Source organism: Lutra lutra, chromosome 6, assembly GCF_902655055.1.
Source record: "Lutra lutra chromosome 6, mLutLut1.2, whole genome shotgun sequence".
Taxonomy (NCBI): domain Eukaryota; kingdom Metazoa; phylum Chordata; class Mammalia; order Carnivora; family Mustelidae; genus Lutra; species Lutra lutra.
In genome coordinates, this window is record NC_062283.1 from 27,579,541 (window position 1) to 27,597,367 (window position 17,827).

Genomic DNA, 17,827 nt, shown 5'->3' on the forward strand with positions numbered 1-17,827 from the left:
GGCAAATATTGGTGTTGATTCACTTCTGTTATCTCCAGCATCTGTTCCAGGGCCTGGCATGTAGCAAGAACTCAACTGCTCAGTTAATCAATCACTCTTTGTCTTCAAAGGAAAGAACTGTCTGGACAAGAGGCTTGATAGTGTGAGGATGGCATTCACAGCAGATAAAACGAAACAAAAATTTTATTAATTAATAATAATGAAAAATAAAATTCTGTGCTGGTGCGAGTATGGGAAAACAGTAACTTTCATACGCTGCCAATAAGGGCACAAATGGGATAACCCTTTCCAAAGCCAATGTAGCAATATCTACTAATACTATTTGCAGATAAACAAGCATCAGTCATGCAAGGAGAGGACCAAGACAGTAAGGCACTCTGGGGGAATCTCTGGCCTGGGAAAGAAGACTCAGGTTTCTACCAAGCCACCCAGACCAACTATGGAATTATAGGCAAGTCCCTTCATGTCTCTGAACTTCAGCTTCTTTGTCTACACAGTGATAGAATCAAGGTAAGTGATTCTTGTGAATCTGTTCAGCTGGGATGTCTAAGTCAAACATAGAGCAGTAGGCATGGAAAGGGAGTCAGAGCACTTCAGAATCTTAGATTTTAGTTAAGAGCTGACTCAAATGAATATAAAGGCCCCTAAGTTTCTACTGTTCCTAAAAATCTTCATTTTGGAAGATCTACTCCTCAGATACTCTTTTGCAGAAAGAGGAATTGGGGCTTTGGACCTCCTTCTCTTGGCTCACCACCTTGCCCCATGGTTCAAAGGATAAACAATCTTGTCTCATCCACTGGGAAGCACCAAAGATCACCTGGCTTCACTAGATGACCAGAGGTGAGGTGAGGCCCTGCCACTGCAAAGGCCTGAGAACAGCACCTTTTATTCTTTCATTGCTTTCCACCTATGGGGTTGCTAGAAAGGATACAAAACCCTGCTAACACTATGTTGGGAAACCTGTCTAAAAAGTACCCGAATAATAGAGAATCACATCTAATCTAAGTGAAATCAACCAAGTCACGATTTCTTTTAAAGTCCCTGCCAAAGTAAAAATAAATGCATACTAAAGATGAACTGAGCATGTTCATGAAGCTTTTCACAGCAAGTGCACTTTATAGTATCATCATTTGTCAGTGCAACAGGCTACAAATCATTACAGCCACAGAGGATGTAACAGGCACAACAACTGTGCAATCTTCCATTCTACAAATATTAGGCTCTCACGACAATCTATACTATGCTAATCTATACAGCCTCATTTGGTAATAAGATCAGGTTTGGCGCCTTTTCTTTGACCACAGTTGGCTTAGTTTACTAGTTATATAAGCACCCCTCTTAAAAAGTGCTCATCCTAGAGTCTCACCCTGGACTCTAAGTGATAGCAGATCCCTTTCCTGAGTCCTTCTTAATCTGAATGTTCACGACTGTATTCAGCAGAACGTAGTCCCATGGGATGTTAATAGGTAGTGTGTTACATAAGCAGGCACACACACAAACTGGTTCCCTATTTAGAGTGACAAATGTGTGTCTTCAATGCAGAACTTGGAAGATTGTATTCTGTCAATAAATCTGTGAATCCTCCGGAGGAGCCTATGGTGTGCTAAATTCCCTAAACTTCTTTATATTTTTGAAAAGCATCATATCCCAGGCATACTGTTCAACTATCTATCCTTTTAGAATCTTCACGAAGCCCTTGGCCTATGAGCTCTGCTCTAGAAACCACATAGCACAATATGAGTGCCCTCTCTCATTTAGCCTCCATCAGATTAAGAGCATACCTAATTGCAAAAGCCTTTGATACTTGATACTAAGCACCCAGTGCTTTTAAACCCATTCAGATATTTGCTGGAAATGAACCAAAGACGTACCTACAGTGTAGTGACCAGGGCTACCTGACAGCCACCTGACAGCAGGGCTTGGAGAACTCCTGCATGGAATAAGTAGCACTGAAACCCTTCAATTTTAAACAATAACAACCTTGCCATTCCCACCTGGCCCCAGGCTAGTGCTGCCCAGAGTAAGTTAGGGGCCATTCAATAAACATGCATGGAGCTTTGAAGATCTTGGAACATGAAGGAGGTCCTAGCATCCCTTATCCTTCCACCTCTTATTAGGGCTTCTTATCAGGTTGGGGTTCAGCTTATTGCAGTTGCCTGGTCTGAACACGATCTGTCCTCTCACCATCATCCCTGCTTTACTTCCTCCCAGAGCTGCTGAAGAATAAAATCCATCCCTCAATTCACTACCAACTCCAAACATTTTCCCTGACTCATCTCAGGCTGGGTGAGATCATGACTTCTGGAACTGAATTTAAAATTTAAGACTAGGGGCGCCTGGGTGGCTCAGTCCATCAGGCATCTGCCTTCAGCTCTGGTTGTGGTCCCATGGTCCTGGGAGACCCGTGTCGGGCTCCCTGCTCAGTGGAGAGCCTGCTTCTCCCTCTGCCTGCTCCTTCCCCTGTTTGTGCTTTTTTTTTTTTCTTCTCTCTCTCACTCTCCCTCTATCTCAAATAAATAAATAAAATCTTTAAAAAAAATTGAGATAGAAGAGTGCCTTTATGAATAGGCAGAGGAGTAAACAACATTCTGAAACTTCGGGGATCCTGGCAAAACTCCTCTATCCCAGTACCTTATGTGAGCACATGAGTTCAAATAACTTTCAGTACCTGAGTTTTCCCCACTTCTGCAATCTGAGAGGTACTATTTTAATTTTTTTTATAAGAATGTATTCATGAATTATTTGTGAACTTAAAAATGAACAAAATGAGAGGGGCAACATTAACCTATGTTATGCTATAAAACAATGGTCTCTGAATGAATATGAAATCACAGGAAAGTACTTATAATTAAGCTGAGGTAATAATAGCATTCAAAGACTACAATAGGATGTTGCTAAGTAAAAGCTGTCTCTGAAGGAAAGGTATGGTTTCTCTTTTTTTTTTTTTTTTCCAAAGCAGAATTTGTCCTTATAGACTGAAATATGAGAGAATAAAAAGGAATACTGAGGAGGGAAATGCAGTTTTCCCACAGCTCTGAGGTTTTTATACAAACAGTGTCTCTTTTTATGGGGTTACAGTCCCACCTATTTTACTTTCTAGGCCTTTGTTTCCCACATGTAACCTGGAGGAGGTTGGACACATAAACACTAGAGTTCTTTTAATTTCTAAAACCTGAAAGTCTTGCATCTAAACAGAAGTTACAATGTGAACATATTTAAGGCCCATGTTCACACATGGCAATGTGTTCCATTAAATGAAACATGAAGTAGTGAGGCAGGCCTAGAGGGTGAGAGTGGGAAGGACATCTATGTAATTTATTAAAATAAAGGAAACCTCAAGCCTCATCTTGTGATTTAAAGAGGAAGTTAATCATGACCATTTTGCATTTAACTTATTATCTTGGCCATAGCTTGGCTATATTTTAAATATAAACTATTGTTAATGGAGATGAAGAAACAGAGTAGCCATTTTCAAAGAAACTGTTAATCTGGAAAGAAATGATGTGCTGTTGTTCCTGTTTCCAACAAAATCATTCTTTCACACAAATTATAGCACCTTAAAAAACAACAACAACAACAACAAAAAACAGAGCCCAAACAACAGAAGGAAGTATGAGTTCACAGGTCTGGAGAAGTGAACGGAGGTTTCTTCACCACCTATGGCTCTCTGGTACTATTAACATTTAATAGAATCACTTACTAATCCATGTTCCCATTTCTTTTACAATAACTGAAAGCCGGCAACTCTAATGGCTAAGGAAAATAGATAAATTTAAAATGAAAAGTATACTATCTACTCTTGCATAATATGAATTTAAATGAAAACAGCTTGAACTAGGATTATTTCTTCTAGAACCAGTCACACCTCCCCTCCTAAAACCCCACCCTAAAACAGAAGAACACGTATGCACCCCAACCACACACATATTATTTTCTTTAAAAAGGTAACTTGGGCTCTGTCGAGGCTAATAAACAGAAATAGATTACTCCTGGCCAACAGCTCAAACCGTTCATTAGCATAAAATGGAAGATACGAAAATGTTTTTGGAATTAGTGTACAGGCAGACACACCCTGTTTACTTGAAAACTTAAACCTTAACAACAGCTTTTACACAGATAGCCTCTGTATCAGAAGCCCTGGAACTCTCCAATGACAACTTATCTTCTATTTTTTTTTGTCTTTAAATGCAAATGGTATATAATTGAGCCTCAATGGAAAAAAAAAAATCAAGAAATGAGGAACCTGAATTGTTTTGGATTCTAAAGCCAGGGATAATATTGAAGGGAATGCAAATAAGTTTTAAACATCCTTAAAATCCAGAAGTAAATGCAGCATCAGCTTATTCTTTGGCATTTAGCCAAGAAAGCCAAACTAACAATGTAGCAAGAGAATAACAGAGAAAGAAGGTGCCTGGGTGGCTCAGTGGGTTAAGCCGCTGCCTTCGGCTCAGGTCATGATCTCAGGGTCCTGGGATCGAGCCCCGCTGGGATCGAGCCCCGCATCGGGCTCTCTGCTCGGCAGGGAGCCTGCTTCCTCCTCTCTCTCTACCTGCCTCTCTGCCTGCTTGTGATCTCTCTCTGTCAAATAAATAAATAAAATCTTTAAAAAAAAGAATAACAGAGAAAGAATACACTCTTCCACCATGCCACAGACAGGGCACAGACACAAAATTATGACCTGGAAACAAAATTAATACGACCTGGAAACAAAATTAATATGACCACAGGTACATAGCATTAACAGGGGCACACTGATGTCAGAGAGAACATGGTTGCCTTTGCTAATGTTTTTCGCACTCCCAGGGAATACAAAGACACATGCACGTAGCTCTCCCTTACCTCCAACAGAGGCCTGGCACTATCATGGACAGACAGAATATGTGTCACCTTGTTCTTACTCAGTTGCTCTGCATCTCTGGCATCTGTCATAGAAGAAAGAAGATGATCGTTTTATTCTTCACTGCAAGTGAATTATTTACAATGTTTAGCTAGGAAAAAATACAAAATGCCTTGCATATTTTTTTTTTTTGCCTTGCATATTTCTTTCTTGAAACCTCAAAACTGACCATACCCAGAAAAACCTAGACCTAGGGAATTTCAGACTATTGCTTTAATGTATTACGCAGATAACTAAATTTATTTCTGATCGTCAGATTTTTTGGATATGAAGTGGTCCACTTAAAACTTGAAATGTATTTAGATTAATTAACATTATAATCATGATTGTTGCTCTTTAAAGAAAGTGAACCTATAAGGTCATTTTGTAGTTGTCATTTGTTATTAATGATCAATAATTTAAGTTAAAATCACATACAAAAGACCCACTTACTATCCACCCTCATGTCAAAGGCAGGGATGGGCTTAAACGCAGATTAGACTGTGGTTTATAACATCTATGATTCACTTCAAGGCAAAAATAAAAATGGAACATTTTCTGGAAATCCCAAACAGAATAAGTTATCAGTTAGTTATTTAATTATCTGCATATAAAACTAAGGAGACACCAAAATTTACATTCCCTTCTAGTGCTCCTACCTAATGCTGCATGAGAAAGACTGAATAAGTATCCTCAACTTGAAACCCTTCTGTTAATCTACAAGACAGGAGTCCAGCAAGAAAAGGCTCCCTGCATGCCCTTGTCCTAATCTGGGACAAACTTTTTTAAATGATACAGGGTAAAATGGACTGAGTGAAATATTTATTTATCATGTTTCTAGAGAATATTAATGACATGGGAAAATGCTTAGGATATAATGTTAAGCAGGGTGTAAAAGCATGAATCAAACTATAAATACAATATGAACTCAATTTGTAAAAACATAATAAAGACAAACACACATACAGAGGAAATACTGCTATAGGGAATTAGCTCCAATAGTGATAATCTTAAAAAGATGGAATTATAAGAGCTTTAAAAATTTTTAAATATATATATATATATATGTAACACAAGAGGTTCTGAAAGTTTAACATGCCTATGAACTAAGTTGAAGCTCCAACTTAGTTCAAGATTTATGGCAAGGCAAGGAATCTGCAGTTGTTGTTGTTTTTTAAATATTGTTTACGGGGCGCCTGGGTGGCTCAGTGGGTTAATCCTCTGCCTTCGACTCAGGTCATGATCTCGGGGTCCTGGGATCGAGCCCCGCATTGGGATCTCTGCTGGGTGGGGAGCCTGCTTCTGCCTCTCTCTCTGCCTGCCTCTCTGCCTACTTGTAATCTCTCTCTGTCAAGTAAATAAAATCTTAAATAAATAAATAAATAAATAAATAAAATACTGTTTATTTGTTTATTTATTTACTTAGGAAGGGGGAGAGGAAGATAAGCAGACTCTCTGTTGAGCACAAAGCCAGATGATCCTGGGCTAGATCTCATGACCCTAAGAGGAATCTATGGTTTTGAGAAGCTTTGATGATCATCCAAAGACTGAAAAACTTTCCTAAATGTTCTGCAATAAACATGTACCACTGTAAACTCAGAAAAAAAGTCTTTAAAAGTAATATTAAAATGTTGGTTTTAGGGGCACCTGGGTGGCTCAGTGGGTTAAGCCGCTGCCTTCGGCTCAGGTCATGATCTCAGGGTCCTGGGATCGAGTCCCACATCGGGCTCTCTGCTCAGCAAGAAGCCTGCTTCCCTCTCTCTCTCTCTGCCTGCCTCTCCGTCTACTTGTGATCTCTCTCTGTCAAATAAATAAATAAAATCTTTAAAAAAAAAAAATGTTGGTTTTAAGACTTTCTTCACAGTTCCAACCATCCCAAGCTTTAAATTGGGATGTGCTTAGCAGCCATCGACGTAACACGTATAGGACTCAATTCCAAACACTGCCCAGCCCCCTCTGCCCCACAACTATCACAAGTTTTGGCATCAGTAAGTTGGAACTGAACAGGAACAAGAATCATTTAGGATCCCACTGGCAGCCAGCTTCCACATTCTCACCGAAAGGCAGTTTTCCCAATTCCCACCAGTATGTATGTTTTAGCCAAGTGGAGAAGCAAGATCAAGCTGGAGCTTTCAGTGTTCACAGTGGAGTGCAGACGAGCCATAGCAGCAAATGGTTCAAGGAGGAGCAGCAAGTCGAGGGCTCCAAACCAGTCTCCTGACACTCCAGGGCAGAATCTTCTGGATTCTGACCCTGCCCAAGATTTGATTTTTTTTTTTTTAAAGATTTTTTTTTTTATTTATTTGACAGACAGATCATGAGTAGGCAGAGAGGCAGGCAGAGAGAGAGAGGAGGAGGAGGCAGGCTCCCTGCTGTGAGCAGAGAGCCCGATGCGGGGCTCGATCCCAGGACCCTGAGATCATGACCTGAGCTGAAGGCAGAGGCTTTAACCACTGAGCCACCCAGGTGCCCCCCAAGATTTGATTTTTAAAGATCTGTTTAAAGAGGGACTCCTGGGGCGCTGGGTGGCTCAGTGGGTTAAGCCTCTGCCTTTGGCTCAGGTCATTATCCCACAGTCCTGGGATCAAGCCCCACATCGGGCTCTCTATTCGGCAGGGAGCCTGCTTCCTCCTCTCTCTCTCTCTGCCTGCCTCTATGCCTACTTGTGATCTCTGTCAAATAAATAAATAAAATCTATAAATAAATAAATAAATAGGGACTCCTGGGTGGCTCAGTCGGTTAAGTGTCTGCCTTCTGTTCAGGTCATGATCCCGGGGTCCTGAGATTGAGTCCGGCATTGGACTCCTTGCTCAGCGGGGAGACTACTTCTCCCTCTGCTATGCCACTTTCCCTGCTTATGCTCCCTCTCTCACAAATAAATAAATAAAATCTTTAAAATAAAAAGATCAGGGGCCGCCTGGGTGACTCAGTGGGTTAAGCCTCTGCCTTTGGCTCGGGTCTTGATCCCAGGGTCCTGGGATTGAGCCCCCCATCAGGCTCTCTGCTCAACAGGGAGCCTGCTTCCCCCTCTCTCTCTGCCTGCCTCTCTGCCTACCTGTGATCTCTCCCTCTTTGTCAAATAAATAAATAAAATTAAAAAAATAGATCTGTTTTAATTTTTTTTAAATTTATTTGACAGAGATCACAGGTAGGCAGAGAGGCAGGCAGAGAGAGAGGAAGGAAAGCAGGCTCCTTGCTGAGCAGAGAGCCCAATGCGGGGCTCGATCCCAGGACCCTGGGATCATGACCTGAGCCGAAAGCAGAGGCTTTAACCCACTGAGCCACCCAGGGGCCCCCAAAATAGATCTGTTTTAAATATACTTTTTCCTTTTTTATAAACAGCTTTGAGATAATTTACATACCATAAATTCAGCCTTTTAAAGTGTATGATTCAACTTTTTTTAGTATATTCAGAGTTGTTTAACCATCACTGCACTCGAACTTTAAAACATTTTCAGCACCTCATAAATATACTTTTATAACACAGATTAAAAATTAAAAAAAAAGTGGTTTGGTAATAAAAATATACATTTTTGAATATGGAATGAGATCATAAATGAGACAACAGACTGTAGGGTTCCAAAGAAAACAGAAGCAACTCTTGGACAATGTTCCTTTTGCTCTATGCTCCTTTCTATTTTATCACAGTGTGTGTACTGATATGCCACTCTGGGATTACCCTATCCCATAAGCATGGTATCTAACTACTTGAGCATACATAAAGCACTTTATCAACATTTTGAGATGATGCCATTGGACTTCTTATTCTTTAGGACTACAAATTATTGACAGTTCTGGATGACTGCCTATAACCACCAGCACTAAGGTAACAAGCTGTGAATGTAGCTGTAAGACATGGGGTTATCAGCTTACTCACATGCATGTGAACAAGCCTGGAGGTTTCACACCAGCTCTCTTCGTGCACAAAATCAAAGGGGTGGAACTTAGTCCCTTGCTGCTTAAACCAGGGTCTGCCAAGCAGCATCATGGCATTACCCAGGAGCCTACTGGAAATGCAGACTCCCAGACCCCCTATATATCTACATGATCAGAACCCACATTTAAAAAGAACCCCAGAAGACTATGTGCACTGTACACATGGAGCTCTGCAGGGCCTTCAGGGCATGAACTATGACTGGGTGCCAATGGTGCCCCTTCCCCACCATGGCATTTTGATGCCACTTCTAAGTCAAAAAACAACTGACAGCCTCTTGCAATTACAAATGCAATATTACTAATGCAACACTATTAACAAACCAACAAGAAGACTACAAATTAGAATTCACATGGAAAAAATCTAGAAGAATATACACTGGCCATGGTTATATTGGGATGTCAGTTTGGGGAAGTTTTCACTCTATTTAACATATTTCTATCACATTTGGATTTTTAAAATTTTCATTTTATTTTAACTGATGAGCCTACATTCCTTTCATAACCAGGAAAAGAAAAATTAAAAAAAAACACTATAAAACTCAACTGAATTACACTAATAAGTAAAATATTCAACTCCTTCATTGGTAAAACAGCTAACTGTACTCTTTTCTCTTTCCACCAACATTTCCTCTGGCCCCTGGACTCCTGCCCTCTCTTGCTGCCTGCCTCTGTCTACTCTCCTAAGGCCTCACGTGCCCTTTAGAAGAAGCAAATGTCATTTTTATACAGTGGGAGCACTGAAATAGAAACACCTACCTGAACTTTCTCCTTTGCTGTGACATGTTCCCTTCGTGGAAGACCCCATCCATCACTGATAGGACCTTGCTAAGAGAGCAAGTGGATTCCTGGAAGATACTGTCTTCAACAGGCAAAGTGGCAGCCACATGCTTCCTTAGGAAGGGGAATTAATGCTCTAGATCTTATTCTGATACAGAAGATGTACAGGGGTAACCAGTGCTAAGATGTGCAAAATGCCAGAGTGGCCATGGCAAATACGCTAGTCCAACAAAGTCAAGCAGAATTGTCTCTAAACAAAATTAACAGAAGTGTATTTGAAGAAACACTAGAAAACAGTGCCATCAATATAAGCACTCTGAAAAAAACAGATATTTGGAAGGAAAGAACTTCTTTGGTAATGCCTTTCCAATATCACAGCACCTTGTTACACTGATTTGTGGACTCAAAAGCATGATCATTCAGGATGAGAGAGGGAGGAAAGAGGAGAAGGAAGGTCTCTATTTTAAAAGGACCTAATTCTCTCTGTTCTGACCCTGAACCCCAAGCCATGTTCTGAGTCTTTTCTCAAAAAACTTTTGCTTCCCAAATTGAGAATCTGCTCAGTGGTAGGTAAGTGATTCTGATCTGTTTTTCAATTATGCTTGATCCCACTGTGAAATTAATGAATCCTAGAGTTACTAATTATTGTACATAACTATAACTTCTAGAATTGTAAATTAGCTGTTAGTGTGTTCAACCTTTAGGTGGGTATATTTCCAACCTGGGATAGGGGCCAAAATGGGCAGCTCCTACCTGTTTCCTTCTGTACGAAATGGTGGGCTCTGATATTTATTGGTGCCAACCTTGGACAAGTTTTTCTGTGCCTCACTCTTCTCACCTTTAATGTGGGAAGATGGTAAGAGTACCATCTTAAAGGGCTAGTACTAGCCCTTAGTACCATCTTAAAGGGCTAATACTGGAAATACTAAATGAAATAAAATGCTTACAATAGTGCTTGGCTCACGTGTAGTAAATGTTATCATTGCCATCATTAATATTATTATCATTGGGACCAGATTAAGTCTCAATGCTGCAGTATGGGCTTCAATCTCTATCACCTCTGCATGTTTCCAAATATGTGCTTACTACAAAGACATCTGAATTCTAGCTCTTGTTCCACCACCTAATGTTCACCATTCACCATGCAGTTCTCTTGGGCAAAGTTAACAGCAGACTACCAGAGATCAGTGTTCAGTAGTTCACCAGGTCAGTCTTATCTTAACAACTGGGGAACCACCACTGGGAATCATGACCATTGTCACTGGCAGACAGAACAAAAACTCTGAGACCTCAAACATGTCACTATGTATATAACCAGTACACACACATGGTGTGAGATTTGTTTCTCACATTTCTAGAATTTGTGTACATCTTCAATGAGGGCTTCTTCTGTCAGCTCACATCCATTTTGGGATCTGCCAAGTTATGAAGCAGCAGATAACTGACCCCTCTTGGTCTGGGATGGAGCTGCTCTTCAAGCTTCCACTCCCACCTTCCCTTCTGGTTTCCGGGCAGAGCCAGCTGCAAGTTAAGGCACCTCAACTGAGAGACTCATCAAAGACTAGACTTCAGAACCTGAGTTGGTTTGTGAGTTTTTCTCTAGGTGGAAGAATCACCAGGACCTGGTGTTGGAAAGTGCTTTGTGATTCATTGCAAGTTTAAAAAAAAAAAAAAAAAGGGGAAGTTGCATAGTGACATGTAAAGGATCCACACTGGAAGGAAGGAAGGCAGGGAGGGAGAGAAGAGAGGCAAAAGAGGAGGAGAGAGAGGTGGGGGAGGGGAGGAAGGAGATAGGACTGGAGACTATTCAATGATTGGATTGAGACCATATCCACTAGAACCAAGGCCTTGGTAACAGTGCCAGTCAACACCATACAAAAATGAAGATCTCTCAGAAAGTTAAAAAAAATCCATTAATTTTTCTTTATACATTTTTGTACTGGTTATTGTGTTGCAATAGGCACATATTGTTTGTAATTGAAAAAGAAAAGAAAATTACTAAATGAGACATCGTGCTAAAGCACATATGACAGCTGGATTCACTTTCCAGGAGCAGTCATGATCCTTTCACCTCAGTCTTCCATACTTGCTAGCTAATGATGATCAGCACCTACTGCATACCCAATATGGCATGGCGCTGTGAGTAATCTAGCTCTCTTCCACAACAGCCTGAAGTAGGTGTGTGATTCCTAGTTCACAGATAGAGAGGGTGAGAGGGTGAGGAGAGCCAGACACTGGTTGACCAGTCATGTGCCAGATACTGAACTGAGTGCACTGGCTACACTGTCCGGTTCATCCTCACCACAGCCCCTCTCATGTCCAGGCTGTTACCCTGTCTGAGGGTAACATATGGCTCATGGACAGTGGGGGATTACCAGATTCCAAGGCAGACTGCCTCACAGCTTCTCTTCACAGTAAGACCTGCTCCCCTGTTCTGTTCCTGCTCTTCCTGACTCCGAACTACAGAAAACCGAAATGTATATCCACATCATACTCCCAGCACATTGCAACAACTTTCTGGAATGAATGAGTTAATTCACAGGCAACTCTATGGAGAGCAATGCTTCTTTCCAGCTTCTTGTCAATTCACTACACTATTATTCCTTTGCTTTAAATAAGCCTTCCACCTGGTTAGTGGTTAATAAATGTTTGGTAAATTAATGAGTGAATAAAACATGGCCAGATATAAGTCAGAATAACTGAAGGTGACCAAAAAAAAAAAAATTAAGCATCTGAACAAGAAGAGGTATGGGATACTGTAGCCCTCTCTAACAGGTAAAACCCACAGCAAGAATCCAGAAACGTGAAGGATTCCCATATCATTGAATACTTTGAAAATAGCTATAGATTTTTTTAAACTTTTTTTTTTCACCATAGCACATACCCTCCCCAATGAAGAGAGATATAGATTTTATTTATTTTTATTTTTTATTTTTGGATAGGTATAGATTTTAGTCCAAAGAGATTTAAAATGTGCCTTAAAATTGTGCACACATGACTTTCTAGAAGAAAGTAACCTACTATGAATAAGGATAAAATTCTCATAAACTGTTGGTAGAAGTACTGAATTTGGTTGGTATGCATTACAATTTTTTATTTGTAAACACTTTCATGTAGCAATTCTATTTCTAGGAATTTATCCTAAACTCTGTTCTCAAACATAAAGACATTCTCCTGTCTTCATTAAAGCAGTTAATAACTCCCTACAAAACCCCCAAAGATAGTTGTTCCTTAATGCAGTCCAGAGATACTGCCTACCTACCACAAAGCACTTGTTGCTTTTTCAGAACTATAAAGCTTACTAATTTAGGAACTCTAGTACTATTTTTAAAATGTTCTAGCAGCAATTAGCAGCTGTCAGCTCCCTATGCTCAATTCTCTCTGAGGCCAATTAACAGAACTAGGAGCAAAAGGCAGTTAGGGGAAGAGAGGAGGAGGAAATAAACATTGTCCTGGGGCATTTTTGTTAATCAATGGGTATAGAACCTGAAATTTTCTGGGCTGTTCCTATGTATGTCTTATTAGTTTCTCATACTCTATTTTAGCACAATTTACTTTACAAAGGTGTCCCTTTTTTGAGGGTTCTGAGAAGTAAACATAGCATGCTATAGTATTTTTTTTTTTTTTTTACCAGTTCAGAATTGTTTGGGGGAAGAAAACCTGACACAGAGCCACAGGAAAATAGATATACAGTGGTGGGATCTCACAGTTGAATGATTTGTAGATACAGTGATCATCTGACTATGAAAGATACTCCTTTGTGCATATTTTAGTAATTATCTAAATGGCTAATTTACTATGACATTAAAGTAATTTAAAATATATTCGGAAGAAAGAGACTGTTTTTAGTCAGTTTGAACCTAAACTCAATTTTAAGGAGCTACCTGCAAACAGACAGAGTGTGTTCTTTCTTGTTCTAGGAGGGAGGAACTTCAGATGCTTATGAGAATGGTTGGCTGTCACCAGCCTTGCAGCCTTACAAGTTTCCTAAGTCTATCCCATCCTGTTAAGTATACACACCTCCATTAGTTGAGAGGTTAGGCACAAGTATAAGGGCCCAGCAAGAGGCATGGACAAAAGTGGTGGCTATGTCCAGATTAGACTTTGCATAAACTGAGTCAATACCTTGACTCAAATCATGCTTGATTCCACCCTTGGTGGAAGTAGTGCAAAATGTCCATCAGCAGATGAAGGGAAAAATTATATATATATCGTTAAAGAGGAAATACATTCTGACCCATACTACCATATGAATCAACTTTATGATCAGTGAAATCAGCCAAATGCAAGACCACTCATGTGAAGTACCTAAGCAGTCAAATCCACAGAAACAGAAAATGGAATGGTGTTTCTAGGGACTGGGGGAAAGGGAATAGTGTTTAATGGGCACAGAGTTTCAGTTTGGAATGATAAAAGAGTTCTAGAGATGGATGGTTGCACAGCAATGTGAATGTACTTAATGCTACCTGAAGTGTACACTTAAAAATGGCATAAATGGCATATTTTCTATTACGCATATTTTACCACAGTAATAAGAAAGACAACTCACCTTTGAAGTTGCCAATGTATAGGCCAGGCAGGATCTAGAAGAGACACAGATCAGATGTCAGTGTAACAGACCTGAAACTGACAGGGTTTTGTATATATAGGCCCTCACCAGAGCAGTGGGAGGACATCCCAGGCCTGCTGCCTGCCACACCCACTTCTCAGCACCTTCCCAGATAGCTAACAGGAGCCAGCGTCCTTGTCTCCAGGGCTTTGGCCTGCCCATGGCCACTAGGAAGCCTGCTCAAATAGCATGTGAATGGTTGCACATTGGTGCCCATGAACTCATGGGACTTTGAAGACCAGAATTCCCCAAAAGATCTACATGTAAGCCCTTCAGTGCTCCTTGGCATTCTGAGAGTCTAGTCTGAAACCCAAGGGCCTCCAGCCCTCCACATCTCTTGCCTACCCTTCCCCTTTGACTCCACCTTTTCTCACGTCAGCATCCACCACTTAACCCACAACTCCAGCAAACCTCCCTTTGCTGAGGCCTTTATGCATGCTGTTCCCATGTCCAGTATCTATGTTCCTACTCTCCTCTCAACCTTCAGGTCCTAGATCTGACTCACACCCTGCCCAGGCTCTGCGGTAGACGCTGGCTTCGGCACCCACAGTCCTCAGTACTCCCCTTGCAGAGATATGTCACAGGGGTATTGCTAGGTGAAGCACTGTCTCCTCTGCTACAGTGGAAAGCTGTTTGGACAGCAAACACATCCTGTCGCTTGCTGCTGTATACCTAGCTCCTGACCCAGGGCTTTGCTCATGATTAGTATTCAATAAAGAATTACTAAATGAATGAATGAACTGCCCAAATGCACAAGTTAATAAGAACATACAATTTGCTTCAAAATGTCTACTTTTCCTGAGGCAGTGGTTCTCAAGTCAATCCATCAGAATCACCAGAAGCTGTTAAAAATTCAGATTTCTGGGGAGCCCGGGTGGCTCAGTAGGTTAAAGCCTTTGCCTTCAGCTCAGGTCATGATCCCAAGGTCCTGGGATCAAGCCCCACATCGGGCTCTCTGCTCAGTAGGGAGCCTACTTCCCCTCCTCTCTCTCTGCCTGCCTCTCTGCCTACTTGTAATCTCTGTCTGTGAAATAAATAAATAAAATCTTTTTTAAAAATTCAGATTTCTGGGGCACCTGGGTGGCTCAGTGGGTTAAACCTCTGCCTTCGGCTCAGGTCATGGTCTCAAGGTCCTGGGATCGAGTTCCACATCGGGCTCTCTGCTCAGCGGGGAGCCTGCTTCCCTCTCTCTCTCTTTGCCTGCTGCTCTGCCTACTTGTGATCTCTCTCTCTCTTTGTCAAATAAATAAGTAAAATCTTAAAAAAAAATTCAGATTTCTGAATAAGCTCTAGCCCCAGCTCCCATATAGAATGATTTAGTAGATCTGAGATAAGAACAAGGGGCTGGGTTTTTCACAAGCAACCCCCCCCTCCCCCGCTTAGCAAAATACAAAGCTAATTCTTGTCCTGCAACTAATTTGTATGACAGGTCTTTTTTTTTTTTTTTTTTTAAAGATTTTATCTATTTATTTGTCAGAGAGAGCGAGGGAGAGAGAGCGAGCACAGGTAGACAGAATGGCAGGCAGAGGGAGAAGCAGGCTCCCCGACGAGCAAGGAGCCCGATGCGGGACTCGATCCCAGGACGCTGGGATCATGACCTGAGCCGAAGGCAGCTGCTTAACCAACTGAGCCACCCAGGCGTCCCTGTATGACAGGTCTTAAATTCAAATACAGACACTGCTTTGGAAGTTACATCACCTGACACGATTTCCAAGTGCATAGAGCATACTGCCACTTCAGACCCCTGGTGACCTGGTGACACCATCCTGTCAGCACTACCGTCCCACATCCCCACTCAGCTTCATCTGCTTCACACTCCCTATTTTTTATTCACTTCCACCAAGAAAGCTGAAAGCAGCATGTTATAATATTCTTCACGTGTGCACATTTCTTAGAGCATCTTCCTGACAAACAGCTTCTGTGCTAAAAATTAATGGCATCTGTGCAAGTCACCATAGGGGGAATGCACTGTGGTACTATCCAGGCAGTCTGATGGAGCTCAGTAATACTAGGTCTAGGGAAGGTTGCCAAGCCGAGGGACAACAGAATATAGTGACCAAAAGGGGACACTTGTGAGAAGGAAAAGAGACTCTGTTAATAATTACAGTTGACCCTTGAACAATGAGGGGTGGGACATCAACTCCCCACATAAGCTGAGAATCCATGAATAACTTCTGACTTCCCAAAAACTTAACTACTAATCACCTACTGTTGACTGGGAGTCTTAGCAAGAAACAGCCTATTAATGCATATTTTGCATGTTATATGTATTACATACTATATTCTTACAATAAAATAAGCTAAAGGAAAGTAAATGTTATTAAGAAAATAACAAGGAAAAGGAAATATATTTACGGTATTGTAAAAAAGTCCTTGAGTAAGTGGGCCTGCTGCGTAGTTCAAACCTGTGTTGTTCAAGGGTCAACTGTCCTCCTGGAAAACAGGCAAGGCCCAGAAGTGAGCCAGGTCACGAAGATGTGTGATCACCCTGGCTCACGGAATACTCAGGGAGGCAAAATTAGTTTGGAGTGCCCCATGTGACTGAGAAGTCAGTTATATCCATGACTGAAGTCATAGCACTGAGGCAAGCTGGTTTAGGTCTGTAACTAGGATCATGTGAAACAGTATCTCAGAGGAAAACACCAGCATCCACTGCCAAGGAGCAAAAACATTTGACAGGTCTTTCTTAAAACAGAATCAGTCTTTGAGATCCTCCTGTGAGGAAGGGTGGAATAAATACTGTATTGTTCCTGTCTTAAAATATAAAAACAATACAAGTCCATCTTGGAGATGGTTCAAACTGATTTTCTCTGGCAGCTCTTGGCTGCATAGACTATGCTTTTTCAACGTGTAATCTCCCATTCTCCAGGGTCTCTCCTGTCTTTATTAGGAGGCGACATTATATACTAAAGGGCATAGTCATCACATGGCTCTCTTAGCTGACAGTAACAGCAACTTCCTCCTAACCAAACTTTAGTCAGGCTCCTTTGAGCCTTCTTCTTGACTAGGCCTCACCTGTGGCCTGCCAGTTTTAGCAAAGAATCCTGCTAAGCCAGTTTATCAAGAATCCTCCCAATCTTGATATCCAATCAAGCTCATCTTCCTCTACCCTTGATATTTAATCAAATTCTTTTCAATAATTTTCCATCTTTCCCTCACCTTGCCTGTTGGCTATAAATCCCCACTTGCTCCTATTGTATTAAGAGTCGAATTCGGGACGCCTGGGTGGCTCAGTTGGTTAAGCGGCTGCCTTCGGCTCAGGTCATGATCCCAGCATCCTGGGATCGAGTCCCATATCGGGCTCCTTGCTCGGCAGGGAACCTGCTTCTCCTTTTGTCTCTGCCTGCCTCTCTGCCTACTTATGATCTCTCTCTCTCTCTGACAAATAAATAAATAAAATCTTAAAAAAAAAAAAAAGAGTAGAATTCTCTCACTTGCAATAGTATCTCTACCTATTGCACTAGCCTCAAATAAAGGCTTCCTCGCCATTTTTAGTAAGAATAATTTTTCTTTTATAACATTGACCACAAATAGCTCCAGATTCATAAAACTGACAGTTATAATGAACCATAACATGAGCATGTATATTTGCCCCAAATCACAGAATGTACAACAGTAGATGAATGGTT

At 41.2% G+C, this 17,827-nt stretch overlaps 1 protein-coding gene across 5 annotated transcripts in view; it reads right to left on the reverse strand.

The window, feature by feature from the left end:
- The window catches only part of DUSP22 (dual specificity phosphatase 22), a 68,256-nt gene that overhangs the window by 38,307 nt on the left and 12,122 nt on the right, over positions 1–17,827 (reverse strand). For all 5 annotated transcript variants that reach the window (XR_007128077.1, XR_007128076.1, XR_007128075.1 and 2 more), the window contains 2 exons: positions 14,139–14,172; positions 4,840–4,922 (listed from right to left, as the gene is read on the reverse strand). Coding sequence is in view for 2 of the 5 variants with exons in the window: in XM_047733190.1 (XP_047589146.1) it covers positions 4,840–4,922; positions 14,139–14,172 (117 nt within the window). In the remaining 3 variants the exon portion in view is untranslated. The remainder of the gene's footprint in view (positions 1–4,839; positions 4,923–14,138; positions 14,173–17,827) is intronic.